This window comes from Brienomyrus brachyistius, chromosome 21, assembly GCF_023856365.1.
Source record: "Brienomyrus brachyistius isolate T26 chromosome 21, BBRACH_0.4, whole genome shotgun sequence".
In the NCBI taxonomy this organism is placed as follows: domain Eukaryota; kingdom Metazoa; phylum Chordata; class Actinopteri; order Osteoglossiformes; family Mormyridae; genus Brienomyrus; species Brienomyrus brachyistius.
This window is the reverse complement of record NC_064553.1, coordinates 9,890,185-9,917,126: the sequence shown is the minus strand read 5'-3', so window position 1 is coordinate 9,917,126 and position 26,942 is coordinate 9,890,185. Positions and strand designations below refer to the sequence as shown.

General features: G+C 50.4%; 1 protein-coding gene across 4 annotated transcripts in view; it reads right to left on the bottom strand.

Annotated features, from left to right (window-relative positions):
* Positions 1-26,942, bottom strand: part of LOC125716616 (ephrin type-B receptor 3-like) — a 46,954-nt gene that overhangs the window by 17,502 nt on the left and 2,510 nt on the right. For all 4 annotated transcript variants that reach the window (XM_048989098.1, XM_048989100.1, XM_048989099.1 and 1 more), the window contains exons 2-4: positions 6,468-6,532; positions 2,647-3,319; positions 250-405 (exon numbers count right to left, since the gene is read on the bottom strand). In XM_048989098.1, the coding sequence (XP_048845055.1) occupies positions 250-405; positions 2,647-3,319; positions 6,468-6,532 (894 nt within the window). The remainder of the gene's footprint in view (positions 1-249; positions 406-2,646; positions 3,320-6,467; positions 6,533-26,942) is intronic.

Here is a 26,942-nt window from a genome sequence, read left to right as displayed (position 1 = left end):
TTCAACATGTCCAGGTTCACTGGTAACCTATCAGAACTGCTCAGAAAGAGACCTCTGGCCCATGTTTACTGAATTATTTGTTCACTGTTTTCCGAGGCCGATAGGCTGTTACCCTTGAATAATATTTTCATGAGACTAAAATTCAGATGAACCACGGAGAACCACAAGAACAGAAACCCGGGAGCAGAACCGTCGACCTGCCGGGTCACACTGGCCATGGTCCGCGAGGATGCGAGTTCCGGAACTTACTGGTGCAGGGGGAGTCGGGCGAGTCGCTGTCGGCGCGGTAGAAGCCGCCGCGGCAAGGGCAGATGTTGGAGGCGCCGGAGCTGGCGCGGCTGTTGGGGGGGCAGGGCGAGCAGAAGGTGTCCCCCTGTTTGGACTTGAAGGTTCCTGGGCTGCAGGCTGAAGAGCAACGAGAGCGGAAGGTTCTGGTCAGGAATATTCCAACACACTGCCACAGCCCTCCCCCACACCCGAGATCCAAATTCCGTTTACGAACAACACAACCAACATTCCGGGCCACAGCACAGTGAACATAATTGGTTTTTCAACATCGGCTGCCGGTTCCACAAAGAAAGGTGCCCAGTACACTTTTTATACACTATTCTGCACATTTGCCATAATTAGGTTCCCATTACGTCTGCTTACAAAAAGGTGTGAAACACACACCGGTACTAGAAAGGAAAACACACACCTCTGAATAGGTTGTATAGAGGGAGGTCTACATTGTCTGTAGGTCTTTAGAATATGTTCCTTTGTGAGGTAGGCGGTATCTCGGCAACAACCGTGATGTAACTACGGAGTTGTATTTTATCATCATTATATTACATTAACGTATTTTTTCCTATTTATGAACAAGAGGCTTCCTGACAGCCGACAGACCGACGTTTTCGTTACAAAACCGAAGCCTAAGATCACCGGACAGATACGGTCGAGGAAACCGCTTTCTTTTTAAATAAGGAAAGAGTCTAACAAAGCACGGGTTTGCACCTCCGTCCTACAATTTCCTTGTCTTTTGAATTCCAGTGAACAGTTTGACAGAAGGTGTGTGTGTGTTTGGGGGCGGGGGGGGGGAGAGGGGGGGCGTTCTCTATGTTTATTCAGATGTTTCTCGACACCCTACATAAAGCCTAATGAACTCACAGAACCTGGAACTGTGGGAAAAAAACAAAAAAAAACAAAAACGGAGAGGTTACTAAACAGAGGACGGAAAAAACAACGGTGCCATCGATTAATATTTATGCGGACGTCCTCGCCGCACTCTGCCTGGGAATTAATGAGCTCGCCGGCCTTCAGATTAAGGCAGAGCGGCCGCGCTGAGCCGCAGCCCCCCAACCCCTCACCGGAGCGTGATTAGAGGGGTTTTTATCACGGCCCGTCGCTTGGGCTTTCACCTTGAGCCGCCAGGAGGAAACAAATGAGCTCCGGAGCATGTGCTGTCGTAGATATTTACCAGCACCTGACTGCCCCCCTCCCCCCCCGCCCCCGGCTCCATCTCTCAGTCCTCTCCTGAAAGTGCTCCTTTGGCACTGGAATAGTCAACGTTTATTCCAGTGACTACTTTGTCTTCCTTTCCCCTCCATGTCCAAACCCCTGACCAACTTGCGTCTCCTAGCCCAGTGCCTCCCAGCCCAGTCCTTGGGGACCCACAGACGGCCCACGTTTTTGCTCCCTTCCAGTTCCCTGTCAGACGGCCCACGTTTTTGCTCCCTCCCAGTTCCCTGTCAGACGGCCCACGTTTTTGCTCCCTCCCAGTTCCCTGTCAGACGGCCCACGTTTTTGCTCCCTCCCTATTCCCTCTCAGACAGTCCACGTTTTTGCTCCCTCCCAGTTCCCTGTCACACGGCCCACGTTTTTGCTCCCTCCCTATTCCCTCTCAGTGGTCCATGTTTTTGCTCCCTCTCAGTTCCCTGTCAGACGGCCCACGTTTTTACTCCCTCCCAGTTCCCTGTCAGACAGTCAACATTTTTTGTTACCTCCCAGCTCCCTACTAGGACCTGCGGGTCTCTGAGGAGTGAACTGGGAATCACTGTCCTAGCGCGTCTCGTCTCTCCCCCACTAGCCTGATGCCTCTTTACATTTCCAGAATGTACTTCCAGAATGCTGCACTTATGGCTATTGAATAGCATTATTAAGTTCTTGCTTTCTTTGGAAGGGGTTGTGTAGGTCTTGTACCTGGGCAGCCCAGCTGCTTTTATGCCTCAATAGCATGTATGTCTGTAACCTGATATTTACCTCACTTATACATCACTTTGGACAAACGCACCTGCAGAATAGAAGTAAATGTAAATGTCAAAGGGTGCACTATTGCCTCCTGGTGATACCTGCGAGGCTGGGAGACCCCTTTTCCCCTCTGACCCGTTTTGCTAACGTCTGCCGCTTCATCCAAAAGGGCCCAGAGAATGAAGGACATTGTTTTAAGTTGCTGAAATTCACAATAAGTTCAAAACAAGTTATACGATTCAACAAACGTCTCCAGCTGCTTCTATGGAATCTGACATATGTCCGTCTATGCTTAGCGGTGACCCTGATGTGGCAACTCGCTCCCTCTCTAAATTAATGCGGATATAAATGATATGCATGTTCCGGACACTCGGCCAGGCCTGTTTATATCAGCTCTGCACTGGCACCACCATTGCTCACCTTGGCACTGGGAGTTCTTCACCGCAGGCTCGAACCCGGCCATGCAGGTGCAAGAGCCAATGGGGACCATCCACTCGCCATCACCATTGCAGTAGAGCTTGATGGGCACGGACATCTCCACGGCGTTGGAAACGCAGACTCCGGGGGCAATCACCAACGAGGTGGCCTCGGCCCCCGTGGCCGTTTCAGGGAACACGGCATAGTTGGCGATAGTGGTGGAGCACTTCTTGTAGAAGACGCGGACGGAGATGAGGGACATGCATGCCCCCAGGTCCTGGAAGGCCAGGTAGAACCCAGCCTTGGAGAGTGGCCCAAAACTGCGGACTTTGGTGTTGACGCGGCCGGACTCGAGCATGGAGAAGCTCTCATCGGGCGCGATGGTGTCCACCTTGACGTAAGGGTTCTCCATCCACGCCGGGCTGCTGTCACCGGCCGTGTCGGCATCCGACTCATAATAGAAGAGGTTGAAGGTCTCCTTGCAGGAGCCCGGGATGTTGGGGATGCTGTTGCAGTCACGCACGGTGAACTTGAGCTCCACGTAGACGCGCAGCACGTCCTTCCGGGGGATGAAGTCGCTACGCAGCCAGTTATTTTGGTTCTGGTCACGAACGTTGCATACTTGGTACGTCCGGATGGGGTTCATGGCGTCGTCGTATCCACTTACCTCCTCCCACTGTGGAAGATAGAGAGAGGCCCGTTTTAGCTCAACATGTATTACATTCCACTAACAAAGCAAAGGCTGTGGGTTTGAATCCCTGGGAAGACATGAATTGAAGTCCTTCTTGAGACATTAAGTCCCTTTGAATGGATGTAGTTGATGGACAAATAAATAATTGGCCAGATGGATATACCATCTTGAATGAAGGGGAGATGTAAACATGGACCAGTAGGATGTATAGAGGGGTGGGACCATGGGGACACTGTCCCCAGCTGAATGATGATTAGTCCCCCCTCCCCTGTCACTCACAAATTCCAAACATACAATTGGTTAATAATAAGCTTGGCCCCTCCTGATTTGCGACGCAACAGTGAAGAGCATGAAGGAGGGGTGTTTACCCCACTTCCAGCCGAGGGGGTCGCAGCGTCACTTCAAGACCAATTACATCCCATTTGGCGGCGCGTCCCCCACCAGCAGCCGGTGAGAGAACAATAAAACCCCCACCCCCTTCCTCTATTATGACAGACAATTAAAAAGCAAAGCGTCGCCTTTTCCAGAATAGTATGCAGAGGTAATAAACGCAGTATATCTGTGGGACGCCCTTTCACTCGCATGGTCACATGTCCACCTGTAATTACCCATAATCCCTCAGCATACTGGAGGCCCTTTCAACTGCACAGATTGGAAGAGTTGAAAATTTCCCCCAAAGAGCCGATTCCATTGTGTGTGTGTGTGTGTGTGTGTGTGTGTGTGTGTGTGTGTGTGTGTGTGCATGTGAGTGCTCCATAACACTGTGATCCATCCCCCCCACCACCACCACCTATCTTCTGTAGAGGATGCCCCCCATGGTGTGTCTTCAGGCTAGTCTACTATTAAATGAGGCTTTTGGGATTTTGGTGTGTAGGCATCTGGGATCTACCTACGGGATCCACCTGGAGTCTTGGGGGATAAGGGGCCCGGCTCGTGTGGAAGCCTGCCTTTTAAATGCTTTAATAAAGGAGGCGGCATTGGAAATACGACTTGCAACGATGAAGGATTGACGATCTCTGGCAAGCACTGGTGAGTGTTGTTTCTGCACTGTGATGAACAGGTAGGGCAGCACGTAGGTCCCCGGCTGAATCACTGCATAGATCCTCGGGCTGTCTCACTGCACAGATCCCCGACTCTCTCAGCATGCCGATCCCCACCTGTCTCACTGCACAGAACCCCGACTCTCTCAGCATGCCGATCCCCACCTGTCTCACTGCGCAGAACCCCGAATCTCTCAGCATGCCAATCCCCACCTGTCTCACTGCGCAGAACCCCGACTCTCTCAGCATGCCGATCCCCACCTGTCTCACTGCGCAGAACCCCGACTCTCTCAGCATGCCGATCCCCACCTGTCTCACTGCACAGAACCCCGACTCTCTCAGCATGCCGATCCCCACCTGTCTCACTGCACAGAACCCCGACTCTCTCAGCCCGCCGATTCCCACCTGTCTCACTGCACTGACCCGCCAGCTGCCAGGCTTCCAGGGGCCGATGCTAGATTCATTTAACTCACCTTTCCGAGCCACTTAATTAAGTGGGCAGATGAGATTCGTGAGCTGGCTGTCAGAGGAATGCTGTGCATGCACTCCTGCCCCCCCCCCCCCCCCCCCCCCCCCAAATGCACGTTATCCACAATGCTCAAGGCTCCTGCGTTTAAACGCCCTTTTCATTCCTCATTTGATCCTGCATATCGTTGAGGCAGCAACTGCAGGGGCCTGCCAGAGAGGAACGCATCTAAACTCGCAGCTACCGGTTCCGGCTGAAGAGACTGGTACCGAGACACTCTGTCGAGGGGCCCGTGACGGAGCCCAATTAGCACGATTAGCTTCAGGACGGCGTTCATTTCCAGCGGCCCATCTGTCCCAGGGAGATAAAGGCAGCTTCAGATGCACCAGGGCTAGTCGTGTCCCCACTAGTGGCTAAGCGGTTAGCAGAGGTGCCTTATCTTAGCGCATCTCAGCATCTCGAGTCCCAAGAAATGTCCGTCTGGCTGACAGGGAAACGTGACCCCTGCCTGGGAACCATTCTCGGACCTTCGGAGTGCCTTTTCAGAATGCCACAGACTCAAAAGGCAGCACACAGCAACCAGGAGAACGATCAAGGGATGGGTACATCAAAGGTGTGTATGGGGGGGGGGTGTCCGGCGGGCTGGCTGGGGGGACTACGAGGAAAAACAGGATGGAGAAAACCTGGGAGAGCAAAACGGCGCTCGACAAAGGACGACGCAGATGCAGAAAGTCATCTGTTGGCCGCCATTAGAAATGGCAGCTTCCAGAGATTTACAGGCAAAGGAACAACAAAGTCAGGAGCCCGGCAGTAATGAGGAAAGAGAGGCAGCTTAGGGGCGGAGCTGTAACCCCCTCAATGTGACATCTGTCAGGGTCCTTGGGGTGCCATTTGCCCCCTCCACTTCCCCCCCCACCGGGGTCCGGCTGGGTGGTGGATTACAGGGGGCCTTTCGTGGGCCAGAGGAGAGGTCGGGGCTGGGGCCGGGTGCGAGCCATCATTTACGGAGGGGAAAGGAGAGGCAGGATCCGCAACAGCTGGGCTGGGATGGGGGACCCGTTTGAGAGCCACCTGAAGGTCAAGGGGAGGCGGCACGGACTGGGATGCCATGGGAATGAGATTTCATAGCTGGCTCTTTCTGCCCGTGTGTACGGGGGCAAAATGGGGGGGTAACAAACAGGGGTCCCACCCCAGTGCGGCAGCACGGCTCGGGCTCTGTACGTACACACAGAGTCACTTTGGGGAGGCAGAGACACACACACACACACACACACATTAGGTACCTGCATCTTTGTGGGGACTCTCCATTCATTTCAATGGGCATAACCCTACCCCAACAATGACGACCTTAACCCCCACCCAGCCCTAACCTTAACCATAAGTAACCAAACTAAATACAAGACTTTTGACATTTTTAGTTTTTCGATTGCATTCAGATTTTTGTAAAATTCATTTTCCCCTTGTGGGAACTGAAAAAAAATGTCCCCATAAGCTCAAAATAACAGGTTTAGATCTAAATTTGGTCACCACAATGTAAAATATACATGCCACACACAAACAGACACACACACACAGACACACACACACAGACACACACACGCACGGGCGCGCGCATACACCTACTCACCCCGCTTTCTGGATGCGCAGTCCAAGCCAGCTCTGTCGTAGCCCACTTGCTGTCCATCAGTGTTTCTGCAGAGTAACAAAAGCGCGAGATTTAATAACAAAAGATTTGTCATGGAAGTAGGTGGCACCACTCGGGTGTCTGTCGAAGCGAATTTGTGCTCAGGGGGAGCAGAATGAAGGTGTCGCTGTGGGACACTCTACAGAAATCAGCTTTAATTCACCTCAGTATTCATGTACCTCTCTTCCTCGGCTAAGCAGGCAGCACCTTTCCTAGACTGGACATTTATGTCCTACAAATCTGCATTTGTGTCGGCCTCAGTCCGGAAGCCTAAACTGCGGAGCCTGGAGTGCCGAAGGATTGCATCCGGGAGATCGGACAGGCAGCGTGAGGTTAGGCGACCTTTACGTCTCTTCTGCCGTCCAGACAAAATAACCACGGCACCAGGAAAATACGGAGAAAAAGATCATCTGTTATTTTTATGCACGTCGGAGAGGTGGGACATGGATTTATTAAAAGCCCTCTGTGTTATTACTGTCTGGGATACGCAGTGGGTGTCGGCGGCTTACGGTGTCTCATACACGAGGCACACGAGCAGCAGAATTACACAGTAGCGTGAGGGAGGAGAAGCCCTTCCCTGTGACAGACCCGACTCCGGGCACACGCTGACGACTCCGGCTATTTTCTCCGCTCCACCTTGCTGTTTCCCTGGAGGACCTGCCAGTGTGGGATGTTTCAGACCTGCTAATTTTGCCGGTCAGAGAGCTGTCTTTAACGACCGTCCACCCTTGTTAAAATGCAGACAGGAAGTCTGTCTTGATAGGCCCGTGTCAGGAATGGTAAAATTGTACCAGGATTCTGAGCCTGATGCTAGAACGTTCCCATAGCAGGTCTGTACCCCTCACCCGCGGAACAAAGACCTTCCCTCTCATTCTCCATAAGCATCCGAGGCGAGCAGGGATGCTGGAGTAGAAAGCACAGCAGCAAGACTTTGCGGACTGGGTGGAGCACATTGTATGTAACAAAAAAACCGATTGGTCAGAAGAGCTATTCACAGTGCTGTCACCTCCCACCGTACAATACAGAAAACTTTGTGAAAACAATTATAGAGTATCAAAGGAAGGGACTGAAAAACACAGTAAGTGGGCTTAAATAATAAGTAAATAGACAATGTTCAGCTGACTCTCTCTGCACCCTCCCTGGCATGCACGCACACACACACGCACACACACACACACACACACACACACACACACACACACACACACAAACACACACACACCAGCAGACTTAACTTGTGTGTGTGAAAAACTGCAAACTGATAAGCAAGATAATCATCTTCAATGTCCTTATGTTCACAAATTCTGTTCTGTATGAGGTTTTTTTTGGCAGCAGCCGGGGTAGTGGGGGGGGGTGGGTGGGGGCAAAGCCTTCTTTGTTTCGGCTCTCTCTTAATATGCAGTCTTGAGCAGCTGAGCCCCCCCCCCCCAACCCCAACCCCCCAGTCCCACCACCAGGCCAAAGGCCCTCAGACACAAAAAACAAGAATATAAAAATACAACGATACAGAAAAATGACACAAGGCAGCATGTACAGCGAAGCTCAGCGTCCCTGACCACTGCTGTGACGAGTTTTATTCTTGCTCCCTTGCTCACAAGAGGAGTTTAAAAAGAAGGGAAGAAAAGACGAGCAAACAGACACACCTGGGAATTGTGCTGGCTGTCTGTAGATCCGAACGCGAGGGAAAACCTGACTGGCGAGTTATGAAACACAATATGTAGCTAAAAAGTTACGCTCCTGCTGTAGATACAGATATTGTTGCTCCCGAATACTTGAAGACAAAAGGAGCAGCTTCCATCTCATCTGTGCGTAACTGGGGCCTCTGACAGTACAGTGCAGAGATCTGATGAGGAATTGATTGTTATACATCTTTCCGCATGCTGGAGAATTACGCATTCACTTAATCCATGGGATACATTGTCAAGAAAATTCCTGCGGAGTGAGTGAGTTTTGGAAAATTAACATAAGTTCTCCATTGGATTACATGAGGACTGAGTAAGTTTCAGGTCCCAACACAGTAGCATATGATGAGGAAGCCTGACTTTAGGGCTGAATGAATTCGGGAATCGGCTCTTCAGTTACGGAACGGGGCCCACTGTCGGCCCCGAGGATGCGATCCGTCGATAAGCAGCATGGCACTATCTCACCCTCGCTTATCTGTCCCACTCCCTCCTACATTCCTGCCGGCACTTTGATGGTATCAAGCTCACGCCATCAGCTCCATTTGCATTTTTCCTCCAAGTTTCCCGAATCATTCCCTGAGCAATCAGTTTGTCTGAACCCTGTTGTAGCAAAGGACACACACACACACACACACACACACACACACACACGCACGCACGCATCCTCAGGGGATGACATAACCAGGCTGGTACACAGTGGCCCCAGCGTCTGTTACACACCGACAGGTAGGAACACGAAAGGGTGCACAGGCTGGGAGACGACGCTTTCCTCTCTCAGTCATTCACACGACCGCCCCCTGGGGGCACGGAGGACTCATAGCAGCTCTGTACCTGACAGATAGCCTTCTGCAGCACGGCCTCTTTTTCCGCTAAAACCACCCCCCCCCCCCCCCCCCGGGGCGAGACATGCGGCAGAGAAGCCCGACGCCGGTAAATTGGTACTTCCTCACGAGCCCCTCCTCATCTACAATCGGTACTGCGAGGAGGAGCTTCGTCAAGAATGACTGACACCCCATCGGGTCGTCAGGGTTGGGGGGGGCGAATAACTGCCCCCATTAGGGGAAAAGGAGCAGTGGATTTGCATAGCTCTGCAACAGTCAGTCAGTCAAGAAAAAGAGAGAAAGACACAGAGAGAGAACCCCCCCCTTTTGAGTTTCTGCTCTTTTCTCCTCTCTTAATTGATTTCTCTCCTGCCTTTGTCTCCAGATCCTGTGTAGAGGCGTCCACGCACGGCTCTCGTACCCCACCCCCGCGCCCCCCCGGCCGTCCCTGTGTCCAAACACTCCAGCACTGTTTAGCTATAAAACAAGGAGGGGGTTATGGAGTGGTGATGTAGGCGAAGAAAGTGGCCCGTAAACTCATTAGGGCTATCAGGCCAACGGCTTTGTTCGCCACCTTTTTATTGGCCCAGGGGGGCGGGCAGGGAGGGGGGGGGGTAAAGGAAAAAGAGAGAAAGGGAGGGGAGAGGAGGGGGAGCGAAAAAAAATGCGATTGGAATTTAAATAGGCTGGGCAGCCTTCGCTTTAGTACAGTGGCTGAGTGCGGTGATTACAGCCAGTTTGAGTGGAACCATCACCAGTAATTGGTGATAGGCCTGGTGTAGGCGGAGCCCCCCCCCCCCCCGAGGAATTTCCAGAGAGGACCCCCCCCGCCGCCCCCTCGCCGTCGCTGCTGTGCACGCTGCTGTCACTCAGCCCACAATAGCAGGCCCTGTGGCTCTGTGTGTGTGTGTGTGTGTGAGTGAGTGAATGTGTGTGTGCGTGCGCTAATAGGGCAGCCTGTCAGCGGCCGAAGACTGGGAGGACATGGTCTCGCCTTCTTCCGGACTGGAACGGGAACTGGACTGGAACTGGATTAGCCTCTCGGAGCCTAGAGGCGAGCCGACTGGCTGGCGGGGCAGTCGGGCACAGAGCTTCACGGACCCCTGACTCCCTTAACGCCGCCCTCCGTGTATCACAGGGATTAACTCTAAGCCTCGAACCCAAAGCAGGTTTATGGGTCCCTGCCACACCATTAGAATTTCGGGGACGTACCATTTTACACCCACCCCCCCACCACCACTGCAGGGGTGGGTCTTCCCAAGAAGCAGGTCCCTCGCCCTGCAGACCTTAGGGAGGATGAAAGGGGAGCGGGAACAAAGGGGCTGTTTCACCACATTGTTTCCCAGGGTGTGTGTCTGGGGCGTGCAGCCCGGTCCGCATCAGCGGTGAACTGCGGATGCAGCACTGTGGAACGGCCTTAATTACAGAGCGGACAACACAGGGGGCCCCGCGGGCCCAGCGCTCCCTCCAAACAGGTGTGTGCGTACGTCACTGCTCGCTCCGTTCCCACACCCCGCCACCCCCAAGTGGATGGTCACGCAATAAGGCGAGGGTGGTTTGAGACTTTTAATGCAAATTAGTAACAAAAGTAGGGGCAAAAAACAGAGAGGGGGCACTACCTCCTGCCCATGATTGTGAACTGATGTGTATATATTATGTCTTTCTGAAAGAACGCAGTGAGCCACTCCACCGTAGCGTCGCAATACACAACGCGCAACGCTGATGCGATGGATGCTATCTCAGAAGCTTCCTTTTTACCTCCCCCCAGAGAAACAGACGGGCCCTTTGTCTCACGTTTACCGGCAGACGCAGTTTACGGGGCTTCTGGAACATTCCGCAGACATCAGATTCAGTCGTGGGCCGACTGTTCTTCGGCGCGAGCCGCACGTCTGCGCGTGTGGTCGGCACGTCACGGCCTCTCGGCCGGACTCTCCAGGCCCCCCACGTTACACGCAGCAAGCCGTTGGGAATTGCTGGTGTTGTTGTTGCATTTTTTATTCTCCACCACCAGGATAACCTCGCCCCCCACCCCCGACCCTGCGAGCCACCTCCGCACTGCTAAGCAACAATGGCAGATTGTCCCATAGCCTTTGTCTCGCCTTTCGGCACGGGTTTTTTTTCATTTGTATCTTCATGTCTCTGCTTGCTCTCCTCCCTCCCATCTCAAAACGTAGGCCTCCTGCATGTGAGTCACCTGCCCCACCTCGGCAGCAGCCTGACAACGCAGGTATTACCCAGGCACAGTGGCACATAGCCGCCGATGCCGGCCAGTCCATGCTCTCCCCCTCCTCCGAGATCCTTTCCACACTCTGCACAACATCATGTCACAAGTCTGCCCCCCCCAAAAAAAACTGTTTTCCCCCTTTCTTGCCTGTGCATTTCCACCGAGAAAAGCAAGATGTTGCTCGTTGACTGCGAGAAGCCTGGCCAGGCTTTGAAGGCGAAAAAAGTACCTAGAACACAAAATCACCACAAGCCGCGCAGTAAAGCCGGTCTGCTCGCAAATATCTGGATTCCCTGACTCTGCTCTGCCACCTCATCCTTACCTGCTGCATCATTCGCTATCTGAAACAGAAATGAAACTTTTTTCACCCAAGCTCTCTTTCCCACCCTACGGAGTGACCGGAATGCTATTTAATAAATCCCAAATTGCTATGCGGTGTGTCCACGAGTTTTTCAGACCAGATTCAGTTTGATACCGCGCACACAACTGGCGGCTGCATCCAAGAAAGCAATCGACTCCGTCAACCCCGGCGTTAACATCCGGCTCATCCCATTTTTCCCTGGAAAGGCCCCCCACCCTGCCTGTCAGGCGCTGCCGGCTCCAGCTGGAACGGGCATCATTAAAGACAACGTGTTTAAGGGGCCCTTTTATCCGAACCGCGTTCAGAAGACAACTCTGCACTCGCCCGTGAGCGGTGCATATAAAAACGTCTGGCTGCAGTGTGTGTATGTGTCTGTGTGTGTGTGTGTGCGCGTGCGTGAAATGTGCATGTACGGGTGTAGCGACAATGTGTAAAGCTGCCGGTTCGGTTTTTAACGTTGACATGCAGTGCCCACGGGGCATGAAGCCGGCAGAGAGCCGTCCGTGGGAAATGACTCCACCAACGAGGAATCGCCGTGGCAACCCTCCACTTTCAGGCACGGCCCTGTTACACTTCCAGTCTTTTCATATTTCCATTCCTTGGCTATCGACGTATTATATTACATACGTGTCAGTGCACTGTATTTTATTCTCATCTTTGTACGGTGATGTTTTTTCTCCCGCTGCCTGACAAATCATGAAGGAATGTTGAGAACTGTAATCATGTGTTATGTTAAAAAATGCACATCAGATACGCTTGTTTTTAAATGTATCCTGTCACTGACTCAGGGCTTAGTAACAGGAAGCCATACAGGTTTTACATACGTGAGTCGACGCGCATCAGATAAGTGGATGCGCCTGACGGCTTGTTGGGCCGAATGATAAAGTAGAGGCGGGGCTGACTGATAGCCCCGCCCACTGGCTACACGCAGGAAACCCCTGCGGACGGACGGCCCGGTTTACAGAAGCCGGTCCCACCAGATCACCAGCGGCCTCTTGCGTCACAGGGCGTCCTCCGGCGAGAGGGCGCGTAGGTCGACCGTTCCCTGAGGAGACAGGCCTGGGGAGGGCCGTTCGATAGATGTGCGCCCCCCCCCCCCCCACCACTCTCCACATGCCGCAAGCCGTCACAGAGGGCAGGCATGCAGCCCGTGATGTCAGAACAGCACCGCCGCAATCCTGCGACGCCTGACTGTAATGTATGCGCCTCTGAATATGCAAACGTCTTACGACTGGGAACTGCAGCCTTTGGACCTGTTTCCTGCCAGTCGTGTGCCATAGGAAAAAAAAAACACTTCTTAAAAATGCCCCTTTAAAACCCAGGGGAACGTGCTGGTTGGACAGAAAACGTGCCGCTCCAGAGACTCAGCGAAGGCGTTAAAAAGCAGACCACTGGCTGTTGTTGCTTGGCCCTCTTGCCTGTTGACTCACTCTCCTGGATCAGTCTTCCACCTGGAACTCTTACAGACCCCCAGCATCAGCGAAGCGGCTCCCTCTCTCTCTCTCTCTGCCCCTCTCTCTCTGCCCCTCTCTCTCTCTCTGCCCCTCTCTCTCTCTCTACCCCTCTATCTCTCTCCCGCCTCTCTTTGCCCCTCCGGTTTTATGAGGTGCCTGTTTATAAACACACAGTCCCAGTGCTGCAAACGTCACGCATCTTCGACCTCCACAGGACGGTGCCAAACGCTGCTCGCTTACAGCGCCACCAACAGAGCCATTTACGACAGACGAAATGGTGGAAAAATGACATCATACTTCCGGCTTCGGGGTGCCATCCGTTCAGTATATTCACGGGGTAGGGAGGGGGGGGGGGGGAGGGGGGGGGAGGAGGTTATAATGAACTTGCTACGACGGTGATGAATGAGCAGCAGTTTCCACATACGCGGCCGCCCACTCCTCGCAACGGAGGGACGAGGATTTTGTCAGAAACAATAAATACGGTTTCTGTTGTTTATTTATTTTTTTCCCGCTGCAAAAGCAGACTCAAGCTGCCACCCGATACACACGCGCACACGTCACAGGAATTATTGCATGTTAGCCAAATTGGGACATTTACTAGGTCCTGTTTGTCTCTCTGCAGAAACCTGGAAAGATGGCTCACATCTTCTCCTTTTTTTTTTGGTTCCATCTCCAGCAGGAACGTCAGCATGTCTGGTTATGCTCTGAGCTTGCGTGCCTACTTTCTACTTAATGCCAGGCCATTCAAACATGCCAACATAAGTACAGACAGGATCCTGGATGCAGGTACCATTCAAACACCTCTTTCAACTCCCATAAATTATTCATTACAAACCGCCACACTTGTAATGTGCATTACTGACAGTAATTCTGAAACTAAACTAATTCCCTCTGTTAATTTTCAGTCCATTAGGGTCTTTTCAAAAAAAAAAAAAAAAAAACATAAACTATAAATAAATATTTGAAAACTAATAAGCTGCAATTACTAGCACTCAACATTCAATTCATTCAGAGCTCAGATCGTCTGCATTGGAGATGCGATTTTATATATTTATAAGCACAATAATTACTCTTGCATCTCACCATGGACAGATAAGGGAAGCAGCAGTTGCTAAATTGCAAAATGTAAATGATTTCGATGACATTAATTTCCCGGGCATGTTGGGGTTCACCCCAAAGAAATCTCACGTAACGACTTTTGCATTCTCCGAGCGATTAGCTAGGGATCCTCGTTAGCCTGACATTAAGCGACGGGTAGCATATAAACCGGAGGCCAGGGGGCAAGGTGGCGGACGGGCGGAACCACGGGCCACACCTCCCGCTCACCGTTGCAGATCCCATTCGTTCACCTGCTCACCCTTCGTTGGTATTTGGGTCACGCAAACCAGACGAGGTTCGAGGTTTGGGTGGAGATCCGGTGGTTTGGGTGTAAAGCCTGCTGAAAGGTGACGCGCCGCACCCCCATGCACCCCCCCCATCACTGTTATTGGTGGTTATTAATCAGAGTCATAGCAGTGCACTGCCAGACTGCCAGACATGAAGTTCCAGTACTGCAGTTCATACCATTATACTTTCAGCGTGAAGATCTAATAATACATAACAGTAAACAGATGCCAGCTCATTATTCACTTCTATTATATATATTTTTTCATCTTATTCTTGCCCCAAAAGTGTGTTTATTTGCAGTTCGGCACCTGGGATTTCGACAAGACAAGAGCAATAATAATGATGAGCTCAGCCTGCAACTGGTGCCGCTAGATAGATGATCGGCTACAGGGCAGAACCTCATCAAATGGCTCCCTAAGACCCCTATCCCCCCCACCTCATACACACAGTTCCTAATCGCCGCTCTGTTAATTAATCTCACACGCTGGTGATTGTGACTCATTAGACCTCCTTCCTAAATTGTTTTCAGCTCTTAAGCACTGGAGACCGCGCGGTTTTGGGGGGGGGGGGGGGAGGGGGCTGGAAAGAATTAGTTATCGAACGGAGGCCGGCGGCATCTTAGAAAACAGCAGAGTCGGACGCCACCGAGTTCGGAAATTCCCAGGAAAACTGAGCCGCTAAGTTCGCCGAATCGCCTAAATAAGTAAGACCAGGGTCCCTTCCACCAGCCAGGGAACATCTTCCTGGTCCCTAAAGTGTCCCCCCCAACCCGCAGAACCTCCTGGTAAATAATTCACAAGCCGAAAAATACAGAGGAGTGACTCACGCTTAATAACAGATGACACTGTGACGGAAGTGCATCTCAGAGCAATTAAACGTATTGATCGATCGATTCGCTGACATCCAAGACTTTGGGGGTCCATTACTGCAGGGAGATTAAGTGTCACCACCCCTCCCCAAAAAAAAATAAAAAATGCAGAAACCCCCCCTTGTAATACTTTGCCTCTATACTGCGACACAGGAGCATAAATGTGAGAAAATCAGGGGGTAGAGTGACATATTAACGCAGGGCAGTGAGTTATGCATAATTCATCATAGCTGAATTTGTCGCCAGTCAGTTCTGGGTTAACGGCATCCTCAATCAGCCAGTTACCGGCTACGGCGAGTTCACTACCGTCGCTCAGGGCGCCGCGATCTCAGTGCTGTGATTCCGACGGCTTTCGGTCGCCACGACCAAAGCTCCTGACTGAAACTCAAACTCATACAACGGGACGGGAGTTCTCATTTTGTCAACCCCTCCATCACCGACGAAGCCCGCGCTCGGTGGAAGCCTCACAGAATCCCAGGAACAATAGACTGTGACAGTGTTTATTTTCTGACACATGCCTGGTATGTGACGCCTGTCAGGAATTCAAGAAAAGTAAAAGTTTCAGGCCTGAAGAAATACGAAGGAGAAAGGCAGGGAGAGCGGGGGACAGGAGGAGCTGGGGCGCGTCGGAGACGGGCGAACCAGGGGAGGTGTGCGCCTCGCCGGTCTGCTGGCGTGTAACCGAAAGGAGGGCTTGGTCCCAGCTCACCTCCGACGGTCCACAGCATCAGGGCCCCTGGGCTGCCCTATCTGTCCACGCCGCGGCCGGGAGGAACAGAGCGGAACGAAAGCGGGCGGCAGACTCAAGCCAACCCAACTCCTGGGTGGTTTGGGGGTGGGGATCCGGGGCCAGCGGGCCGGATTTTAGTGGGGGGGGTGGGTGTTAAGGGGCTCTGAGCAGAGGTGGAGCAAGAAAAATGATGGGGGGGGGGGTGGTGGACTTAAGCCCCTGTAAAACAGCACAGAAATAGACGCCCCGCTGGCTTGCCATACCAGACAGGGATTAAAGGGTGAATCCCATTGTTGATGCCCGAGTGAAACAGAGAAAGTGAGAAAAAACAAAGAATGAAAGAAAGAGGAGAGTTCAGAAGGCAGAATGGCCCCTGGGATAGACCTTCCCCCCCCCCGGCTCTGTAAGGGTCCACCTGCCATTTGCTCACAAGTCATATACACAAAATATTCCCCAATTCCAATAAACCGGAGCAGGGCTACGAGATGGGTTGAGCTTCCCAGTACAGCCTTTTCGTTTGATGGTCGTGTGACGGCCGGGGGGCGGGGCCTAGCGGGCATGGCGTGGGCGTTCTGGCCAGCACTGGCAGACACACGGACACTATGCGTGCGGACACATGGAACACACACCGGCACTGGGCAAGCAGAGGTGGGTCTCCTAATTACAGACCCCACGGGTCACGCCCCCAGGGAGGGAGCGGGAGTGAGCAACGCCACATTTCAAACCCGGCCCGGCTTTTGCTGAGAGGCTTTTAATTGACCCACCGGGGACGGATTCTGTCCCCCGCCCTGTGAGAAGCCAGGCGGGGCAGTGGCTCCGTGAAGCAGGCGGAACATTCCGCGGAACTCGCCGGCCATGTTGCCAGGCTGAGCGCGCGACCAGGAACCCCGAGCCCCCTCGTGCGGGTGGCAGTCACACTCACGCACTTGTAAAATAAAAAAAAATAATAAGAAAGATTATAAAAAAAAACACTTGGCAACATAGAGCAAGTATCTAAGAGTCACGAATTGATCTGATGGTACACATAGAAGCTTTATCTGCACGCATCTCGCCAAACCACATCGAACTTAAGCCTTTATGGGGAAATGCCCAATCTCAAAATCGTTCTGGTCATTCCTCTCTCCGTTCTAGGTGGCTGACGGCAAAGAATGTGCAGGAACCACGCTACCCGTTACCAGGAAAAGACACGCTTCCGTGGAATTATATCGTAATTTTCAGACCCTTTTTATCTCACTGAATCGTCGCTCTACTTTAAGCTAATTACTTATTTATAGAAACTGCAAAATTAAACCAAACTGATAGCAGTTTACTTATTAGAAGCACTTACTTCGAGCCTGAAGGGTAGAGTCTATTTACAATGCAAACTATTGTGATTAAAAGAAAACTTCTTTCTCTTTTAAACTGGCACCATTTTCACGTTCAAACGCATGATCGATATTTATTTGTTTGCAATTAATTTTGCACCCACAACCCCAACCAGAATGACTTGTTGCATGGATGGATGGATGGTTGAATTCTGTACACAAATTCTATGTTGCTATCAAATGCAAAAGTCGGATGATGTAACGATCCCCTGAAGCGGAAATGGCATCAGGGTAAATTCTGTAGGTTTCACACATCAGTGGAGACAGAAATAATTCTCTTAACTCAAGGGGAAAATGACAATATTCTGATCAGCATTTATTTTAATGATGTGGCCAAAAATCTCGTTTTTGTCTTGGGTGTTTTTACTCAGATATGAAATATTATATTCAGGTACACACAGTACACGGAATCCTGACATAATCTAGCCACGAGCCTGACTCCTGACGTAAGCTACCCAGGTACCTCAATCCTGCCCCACCCAGACTCGCCGTAAAGAAACAAACAAGACAGAAATGTGCCCTAAGCTCCCCTGTCTGCCACTGCTTTCCATGACTAACTAGCATCTGCAGGAGTCACTCATTACCAAATGTATAATCTCCACCATTCACCCATCGACAGGGGCCTCGTTCAATCTAACCGCAAAGTAATCAACTCCGAAAATGCACTAAAAAGTCACAGAAAACAGTCGACGCTCACTTAAATGCGACTGACGAAAATCGAAGACCGAAACCTTAAATAATGAGCGGGTGAACAAGGCCCCTTGTCTTCTTAAAGGGAAAATGAAATGGGAAAGGAGAAAGTAAGGAGGGAAAGACTAGGATTACGGCCTTCAGACCCCAAAACCACGCAGATCCTCTACTAGGGCTGCTGTAATTGCCCGACTAATCAGTCAGAGTAGCGTCTAAACCCGATCGAAGTGCATTACTCATGAATAAGTAAGCGGGCTGGCGGGCTGCTTGCTTAATTAACCAAAACCTCATATCCCATGGGACACCCACACCCCGGTGTGTTCCGTGGAGGGGGAGGGGGGGACGGGCCGCTGTCAGCGGCAATCTCTCCCCGCCACTCGCATTGATTGATAGGGGACTAAATTGAATCCCTCGTCATCGCTATCCTTTGAGCGTTTTAGCAACGGTTCCCGAAGGAGACGTTTCAGGGCACGACCAGCTCCGACGCCGACACTCTGACACCCCCACCCCGCCCGAGAATAAATCTCCACCCGGCCGCCGGGTCACCTGACACCGCTGGGCCCCCGCTCTGCTGTTAATCCTTCCTGTGACCTCGGTGTGCCTTTATTTTCGCCATTTTGCATACCTGCCCCCTCCTTTACTGCCACTTCCATCCATCCAAATATTTTCTAAACCCACTTGTTCTATGCTGGATTGCGTGGGGCCCAGAGCCTTTCCTGGAAACTACGGGTGCCGGGCAGGGAATAACCCAGTAGGGGGCGCCGTTCCAGTTTCATTTCCGTTTTTCCTGCAGAGGGAGATAACATCGACCCTCGAAGTTCACCTCGACTGCTACCCCCGCTTTGAAATTACAGACAGTGGCTGCTCTGATGTTCAGATACTCAGTCAAGGGTTAGGGAGAGTATAGGGAGCCTGTCGGAGCCTTATACTCAGCAGAAAGCCCAGCATGTGCGGAAGGCAGCATCTCTGTCCCCTTATGCATATTTATTCATTAACGGTTTTTCTTCAGTTTTATTCATAGATTCCCACTTCCACATTTATCCCACGCCCCCTAGAGCAGAACTGGAACTGAGTGCCTGAACCGCTATGCCAGCTGCTGTCCGGGGACTGCATTGCTCACCCTTACCATGGGGTGGCAGAGGACTGCAATCGACAACCCAGATCAGCACCCCGGGGGAGCAACAATGGGGTTTCTGCAGCTGCTGCCGGGACGAGTCTTGAGTGCCGTCCTGGGATTTTATGGCAGCGACTTGCAGGGGGGGGTGGGGTGATAACGGAGAAGGGGGACAATGCTGCAATTAGAAGCCATCTCTGATAAGACCCCATCTGAAGTGAGGGTCTGAGAGTGGCCGGGGCGGGGGGGGGGGGGGGGGGGGGGGGGGGGAGGGTGAACTGGAGTAGGCGCATTGTGAGCAGGTCGAGCGGAAAGATAGCGAGAGAATAGGGTGTGGGAGCTGCAGAGAAGGGAGCGGCGTTCAATACTAATGCGCGTAAATCCACCTGTTCGGACCGGATAGGCAAACCTGCGACATTCCTGCCACCCGCACACATGCCCCGCCCCCCCCCCCTCCGCTTCACCGCTCCGCTTGGCTCGCGTCCCTGCTCCTTTGGCACGGACGCCTCTGCCGGCTCGTCCGGGGTGCCGTTTATCCCAGCGAATTCATTCCGCCGTACGGCACGGGCATTAACAGACCGGATCAGGCTTCCCGGCTCCATTAAAAAGGCTTTCCTGCGTGGGTCGCCTGCTTCTGGGCAGACGCCAGAGCCTGATCGATATGCCACCATCAGCACGCGTTAAATATGGCGGCCAGGACGGAGTCTGCGTAACGCTGGGCTGGGATTAGCCGTGGCTAATAGTGCTTAAGAGCGATTCCTGTAAGTTAAAGCATTTAATTACAAATGCCTGGGGTCTTAAAATATCAGGAGCGTAGGGAGGTAGTTAAACGACAGCGCAGTTCTGCCAGGTCTCCTGTCAGTCGTCCGACGCTCAGTCGTCCGACGCTGGTCAGGGATGCCCTCCAAGATGGACATTATGCTCACTAATTAAATCTGTCTTCTGAAAGGGAGACAGTGGAAGAGAAATAAGGGATAAAAAGTAAAAAGGTAAGGGGCAAGGATGATTTTAAGTCCGTAATCCATACAGAGGGGCCAACCTTATCATTAGCCAATGAGATGTTTTGAATCGTAGAGTGACAAGGAAAGGTTGCACTCCAACAGCCAATTAGCTTTCACTTGGGTCCAGTACTCCAGTAGCTCCGCCCCTAGCGTACAACCCTGGAGTTCTGAAGACGTGTTGTTATCCGAGATTGTCATAGGAATGCACCACCACCACCACCACCCCCCCCAGAAACACAGGCAGCTGAGGTGCGAACCAGGTGGCAGCCCCCCCCCCCCCGCCGTTTCTCGACACCCTATCAGACGAGCCGACCCATCGCCTTCCTGAGTATCACTTCAGCAAACGCTCTCAGGCGGCGTGACAACGTCTGTTTCCTGCCTCCCGCTTTATCTCCCGTCTACCTCGCAAGTGACTGTCACATTCCTGCTCTGGGACGTATGCTGTGTTTGCGGGATACGCACACGCGGAAGGACTTTCACCACGGACGATATGGAAATTATGATCCCACGGCCGTTCCACGGGCGATCTGAGTGACGGGGGTGCCTGGCGGAGCCGTCCACACAGGGCTCATGTGCCATACGGGCCACAGATGTCAGAGTCGGACAGGGGAAATCTCCAAAAATGTGCGAACGGGCCAGAATCGACAGGAGCCTACAGAGTAAATCTGTCAGCAGCCATGGGCCAATCTGCCTTATTATCCAGCGAAACTCCGGAGCTTCTGAAAGGCAAGAAAACGAGCTGATCTGTGAGCATCACATCCGGCCAGGTGTGACCCGGCCGCGCCTCACGCGTGCCGCACAGATACAGGTCATTAGGGGTTTCATCATGTACTCTAGAAATTTCCGGAAGCTTCTCATCACATTGTCTTGCGCTCTTCTTCCCATCCGCACGCTAAGGAGGCATTGGTCTCTGGGGGGTGGGGGGCAGCATGGGGGAAGGAGAATCTCTTCTCCCGTGAGCTTCACCCACCATGTGCCCAAGCAACTGTCACTGCCTCCCCCCCACATTCCCCCCACAATGCCTGCCAGAGTGAGTAGCTGAAGGCAGACACTGACGAATAGGCCCCAACCCCCATGTGAATCCCAAACCACAGGTGGCATCCGCCCCCATCCTGAGCCACATCTGTACGTCACCCATTCAGGCCCCTCCCACACTCACATTCCCTCCCCCGTACACTTAATGCCAAGGGACCCTGCACCCACCCCACACTGCCCTTAATCCGGTCCCTGTCCTCCATCTCTACGCCACTGTGCCTTCTCCCGCTGAGGGAGGGGGCCCGAGAACGCATGGCGGCCCAATCCCCCCCACTCTCATAATTAAAGCGGCTCACCAAGAAACTCAATTAGGACTAAGCCCACCTGCCGCTTCAGGAGCTGACCCCCAAACAAGGCCTAACCTCTAAACAAGGCCTGACCCCCAAACAAGGCCTAACCTCTAAACAAGGCCTGACCCCCAAACAAGGCCTAACCTCTAAACAAGGCCTGACCCCCAAACAAGGCCTAACCTCTAAACAAGGCCTGACCCCCAAACAAGGCCTAACCTCTAAACAAGGCCTGACCCCCAAACAAGGCCTGACCCCCAAACAAGGCCTAACCTCTAAACAAGGCCTGACCCCCAAACAAGGCCTAACCCCCAAACAAGGCCTGACCCCCAAACAAGGCCTGACCCCCAAACAAGGCCTAACCCCCAAACAAGGCCTGACCCCCAAACAAGGCCTGACCTCAAAACAAGGCCTAACCCCCAAACAAGGCCTGACCGCACACAAGGCCTCAGGCTCTGCATCTGGAAAGAAGGGGGACAAAACAGGTTCCCACCACCTGGGGTCCACTTAGACAAAACCTTGTTCAGTGGGGGGGGACCACACACACACAGACACACACAGACACACACAAACACACACAGACACACACAGACACACACAGACACACACAAACACACACACAGACACAGCTGTATCACAGATCTTGCCTGTATGGTCGGTGCATTCGTCACGTAGCCCAAAGCCTGGAGATGAAGACAATCCCGGCTCCCTCATGAGGAATGACTGTCAGTTATCCCCCCCCCCCCCCCCCCCACATCCCAGGCCCCCACGTGAGACACATGCTGACATCAGCCTGGGATTAATCACAAAAACAAATCTACGGAATGAATGACTTTACCTGCGACTGAGCTCATACCACTGACTCACTCACAAACTTTATTTACAACCCCACCCCCCACCCCCCGCAGTCGGGGGGCCAGACCTTTTGAAGCTCTACACCTTGTCCTGGCACAACTTCTCTGACGAAGGGTATCATTAAAGCGGAGTGCCCAGGCAGTGCCTTGCGTGAGGCTACAGTACGGCACTCCAACTTAAAATGGTTAACGCTGCAAAAAATGACCACCGCTTTGGCCCCCTCACCCCTTAATCACATGTCCAGAACTTTCCGGAAACCGAGAGAATACCCCAGGCAGCCCCAGCGCCTCTCTACTGGGGAAAACATTTCTTTTTTTAAGTTTACAAGCTGGCAAGCGGACAGCGGACCGCCGAACTCCAAGCTCAGCGTACCGCCCTGTAACTTAGTTTCTCTTTATTTTGCCCTTCGTCGTTTAAATCGGGAGAGGAGGGGTGCCGTACCTTGCCCCGCCACCTCTCCCGTTCCGCTCCAATGGCCACGGACGGCCCCTGTGGGATCCTGACATCAGGCAGCCCCAGACACGACCCCCAGCAAGCCTCACAGGGGTGAGTGTCAGAGTCCTGGCCCACGGACACTCCGGTAACTGTGCGCACAGCAGTGTCATTTATACCCGAAAGCTGCTTACATAACCCACAATGCATCCATTTTTAAAGCCGCATGCCTTCCCTTTATAGCATAGTTTACGGATCTCGCTCAAGGGTACAACAGCATAGCCATGTGTAGGAATCGCCTTGCAAGCGTATTTTTTTTACCTTGTTTATTTTTGCTTTCTTTTCGTTTTCAGGTAGCTAGAACGTTCCTGCTGCCCAGGGAACATTGCTTGAATTTTGAGATACGTCGAGTACAGGCTCAAGCTGAAAATATAGGGGCCTGCTCTGTCAAAAACCCACAAGCTTAAATACCACGGATCTGGCACATCGTGCTTTCGGACGAGGCGCTGCCACGATCCGAAGGGGTCCGTAGCCCAGGGCAACTGGAAAACCACCCACAAGTGTACTGGCTCTGGGCCCTCAAAGGCTCTGTGAAACCCTAATCAGATTTTTACATTAATACGACCTAAAGATGGCACATATTTCTTCACTGGTTTGGACATTACATTTCCAGCGGAGCTATTTATAACAGGCATTTATAAATAAGAACACATCAATAACTTAAAAAAAAACACGGCTGTTTCCAAATGAGTCAGGTCTTGAATTTATTTGATTTTTATTTATGTGTGTACACAAATACCTATACATTTTTTCAAATGTTAAAGACAATAATTACTATCCTCATATTTGAAGGCGAAGTACAACCTGAATGTTCGTATTTCATTAAATATGCGCAAACCACTAACGGCGCTTCATACGAGTAAGATTTTGAATGTAAAATAAAATCGCAGACGCCTATATATAGACAGTCATGATATATTTAGTCAAGGCGTCTAGCAAAATACGTATCTACCCTGAATTAAAAATATGAATTTGCTGTACCGCAATAATATTGCTTTTTGGTTAAACTAGTCTGTTACTTGCTATGGCCTTAGCACTCAGAACACCGTAGTACATTTCCAGACTTTGTAAAAATGTGTGTCAGACGAATGACGACATTAAAATAGATAAACCGGCATTTTATTTTAAACCTGTTCATAATCCGGATCGATATTTCGGATCTCGATCTCGATAATAAAAAGACTTTGCCAAGTAACGTTACCTTTGGGAAATCTGCTCCATTTCCGGCGCTTCGATGGTTTAAGAGACAAAAACAGCCTTACTGTAGGCTGTGTTTAATGCAACTGTTCTTAAAACAATAAAACTGGAGTTTACCAAAAGTTTAATCAATCAAACTGGTAATGAAAAGTCTCCACCCTGAAAAACGCCCCGCATTTCGCCCCAGACTGGAGTCACCGGGAAGAAAGATGGATCTTAAGAGGTCTATTGACGTTCCCATGCATTCGTTTACCCGGTGAAACAGAAAGAAATCACTCACTCCACATCATTGATTTCTCGGTTAACAGCCTCTAAAGAACAGAAACACTTTACCTAATTTAGAAAACCACATCGACTTAGCATGCCGGCCCAAATGCTTAATGGTAAATCGAATAATCAAACGCTGCTATCGGCTTCCAGGCGTTTTCCTCCCAGTCAATCTAAACCAGAAGCTCGGAGCTCAAAGGCGTTGAAAACAGCATAAACGATCTTTCGGATGAAATTATTGATTTATCTAATTGAATGAGACAACTGAAAAGCAAAAAGGGAATTATTTATTCAGCAGTTTTTTTTTACCTATTAAAGAGTTATTAATAATTCTTGTTTTAGACTACTTGGAATAAAAATAAAACCACATCAATATGATCCGTGATATTTAGCAAATAACGTAATAGTTAATATAGCCTATAGCCTAGTAATTAAACTTTTGTATAACTTATCTTCCTTACTCATACACAAACTACTCCCGGAAGACAATTATTATTATTATTCATAATATTTATAATTATAACAATAATAAAATGATTACTGATTAGTTAAGATTAAAAATATCTGCACGGACGTTTCTACTTTATGGGAGAGCTGTTTTCTCTGTGTGTTACTCAGTAACCTCGAAGTGTGATCGACGCCACAACTCCTCCGTCCTTTAGCGCTTCATTCTCCGCCCGTTCGTCTCCGACGGCCGGAGCCCCGCCGTTTTCTCCGCTGCCCTGCGGATGCCCTCACATTACACAAGACAGCAAGATCTTATCTGCATAAAAATAGTCCGAGGCTTGACTCATTATTCATCCATTACCTTTTACTAATTGAACTTCACCTTTCTGGAGGGCAATTTCCCTAAACGTTCAGCGTTTTGTTGTTAATTCAAACACAGTGCCAATCATTTTATCTAGATCAAAGTAATAACGGGCTTAATGATGTTTATAATTGTGTTACTACCCCCTTTCAAATAAAATATGTAAATTTCTAAGATCATTTCTTTACACGCAGTTAGTTACCGTTAGACCCCGTAAGCAACTCCCGAGACCCTGCCTGTTTATCAAAATTTATTTAGCAATTAAACTGCATCCAAGTTAAGGCAGCAAGGCAACGAAGCCCGTAACTCATTTCTAAATAAATTTAACAGTCTATATGCCAGAGAGACGGGCGGTTTTGGACATGACGTTCTTCCAAACTCAGAACTAATCCATCAAGCTGTAGAAATGTCAGTCACATTTCTTAAGTTGGGGACAGCGTGCTAAACAAAATGGCTGTGCCCCGTGGCTCCATTAAATGAGCAACTGGTCAATAATAATAATAATAATAATACTATTATTATTATTATTATTAATAATAATAATAATAATAATAATAATAATGCTGTTTCACGTTATAAAAACGTCTGTAGTACTGCACATTATGTGATAAACTTTTTAAAATGTTATAACATCCCTGAGCTCTTTCAATTTATTTGACACAGATTAATGTTGGGAAAAATGTCAGTTGCGTCAGATGCCAGTGTAGAACGAGCCCCTCTAGACCCTGAGTGAAGGGAGACATTATTCGATGCTGTTATATGGATGACATAGGGGCATGTGACAGTACAGAGAGCAGACAATCAGAGGGAGACACAGGTGTTGCTAACCACTGCTTCACTTTGGATTTAATGGCCTTTGGATTTTCATGGAAGCCAACATTGAGACCGGCGCTGTTAGCCAGCTGCTGCATTTATTCATGGAGCTAAGGGTCGATTTATGGAAGGGTTAGTCTGCACTCAAGGTAACCAAGACCTTGGAAATATCGTCTCCATCCAAAACAAGCAGAGGTGTGAGAAAAGGATAATGGCACCGGCTGGCAGACTGAAGAGAGGAATCGGGGGAAGTTTGGAAAGGAACTGGACATTTTCCAGACGTAAATGCTTAACCTGGAGATGTGCACCACCTACTTACCGGCTCACAAATGTGCATAAACAACAAATAACATACAGCCCCGGAAAGCATGACATACACACACACGCATCCCACTACAAAACAGTTTCTTCTTAACTTTGACTTGCATATACGAGTCAGTCCTTGTCCTTGTTCAAAAACTTTGATTAATATCAGCTGTTGCCAGAATGAAAGTAAGTAAAAAATCTGCCACTTGAATTTGTTTACCGAGTTTAAAGGGAAAATGTTTAAAGTGTTCCGTGATCTGTTCTTTGCATATACATGAAAAAATTACATTTTGCTAAAAACAATGTTTCCCTTTAGTGTGACTACAACAATGTATACATTCCTAATTCGCTGACTGAATTCAGCAAAACGTAAACAACAGAAAGACTACAGCTTAGACACAGCTGATGGGGGTTAGCAAATGGAAGTTTCTATACGATACAGGGATTTGAAGATTTCTCAGATTTTTACAAAAAAAACGTTACATAAACCTGTACTAGTGTCCCTTTATTGTGAAAAGATGAGAATTATATACAAGACAATTTAAAGAAATTTCATGGTGGAAGACGGGAATACACCGTGTTTTTGTGATAACACCACTTATTATTTTTTTAAGTATTATTTATTATTTTAATTGAGAGTATTAGCAAGGACTTTGAATCGCG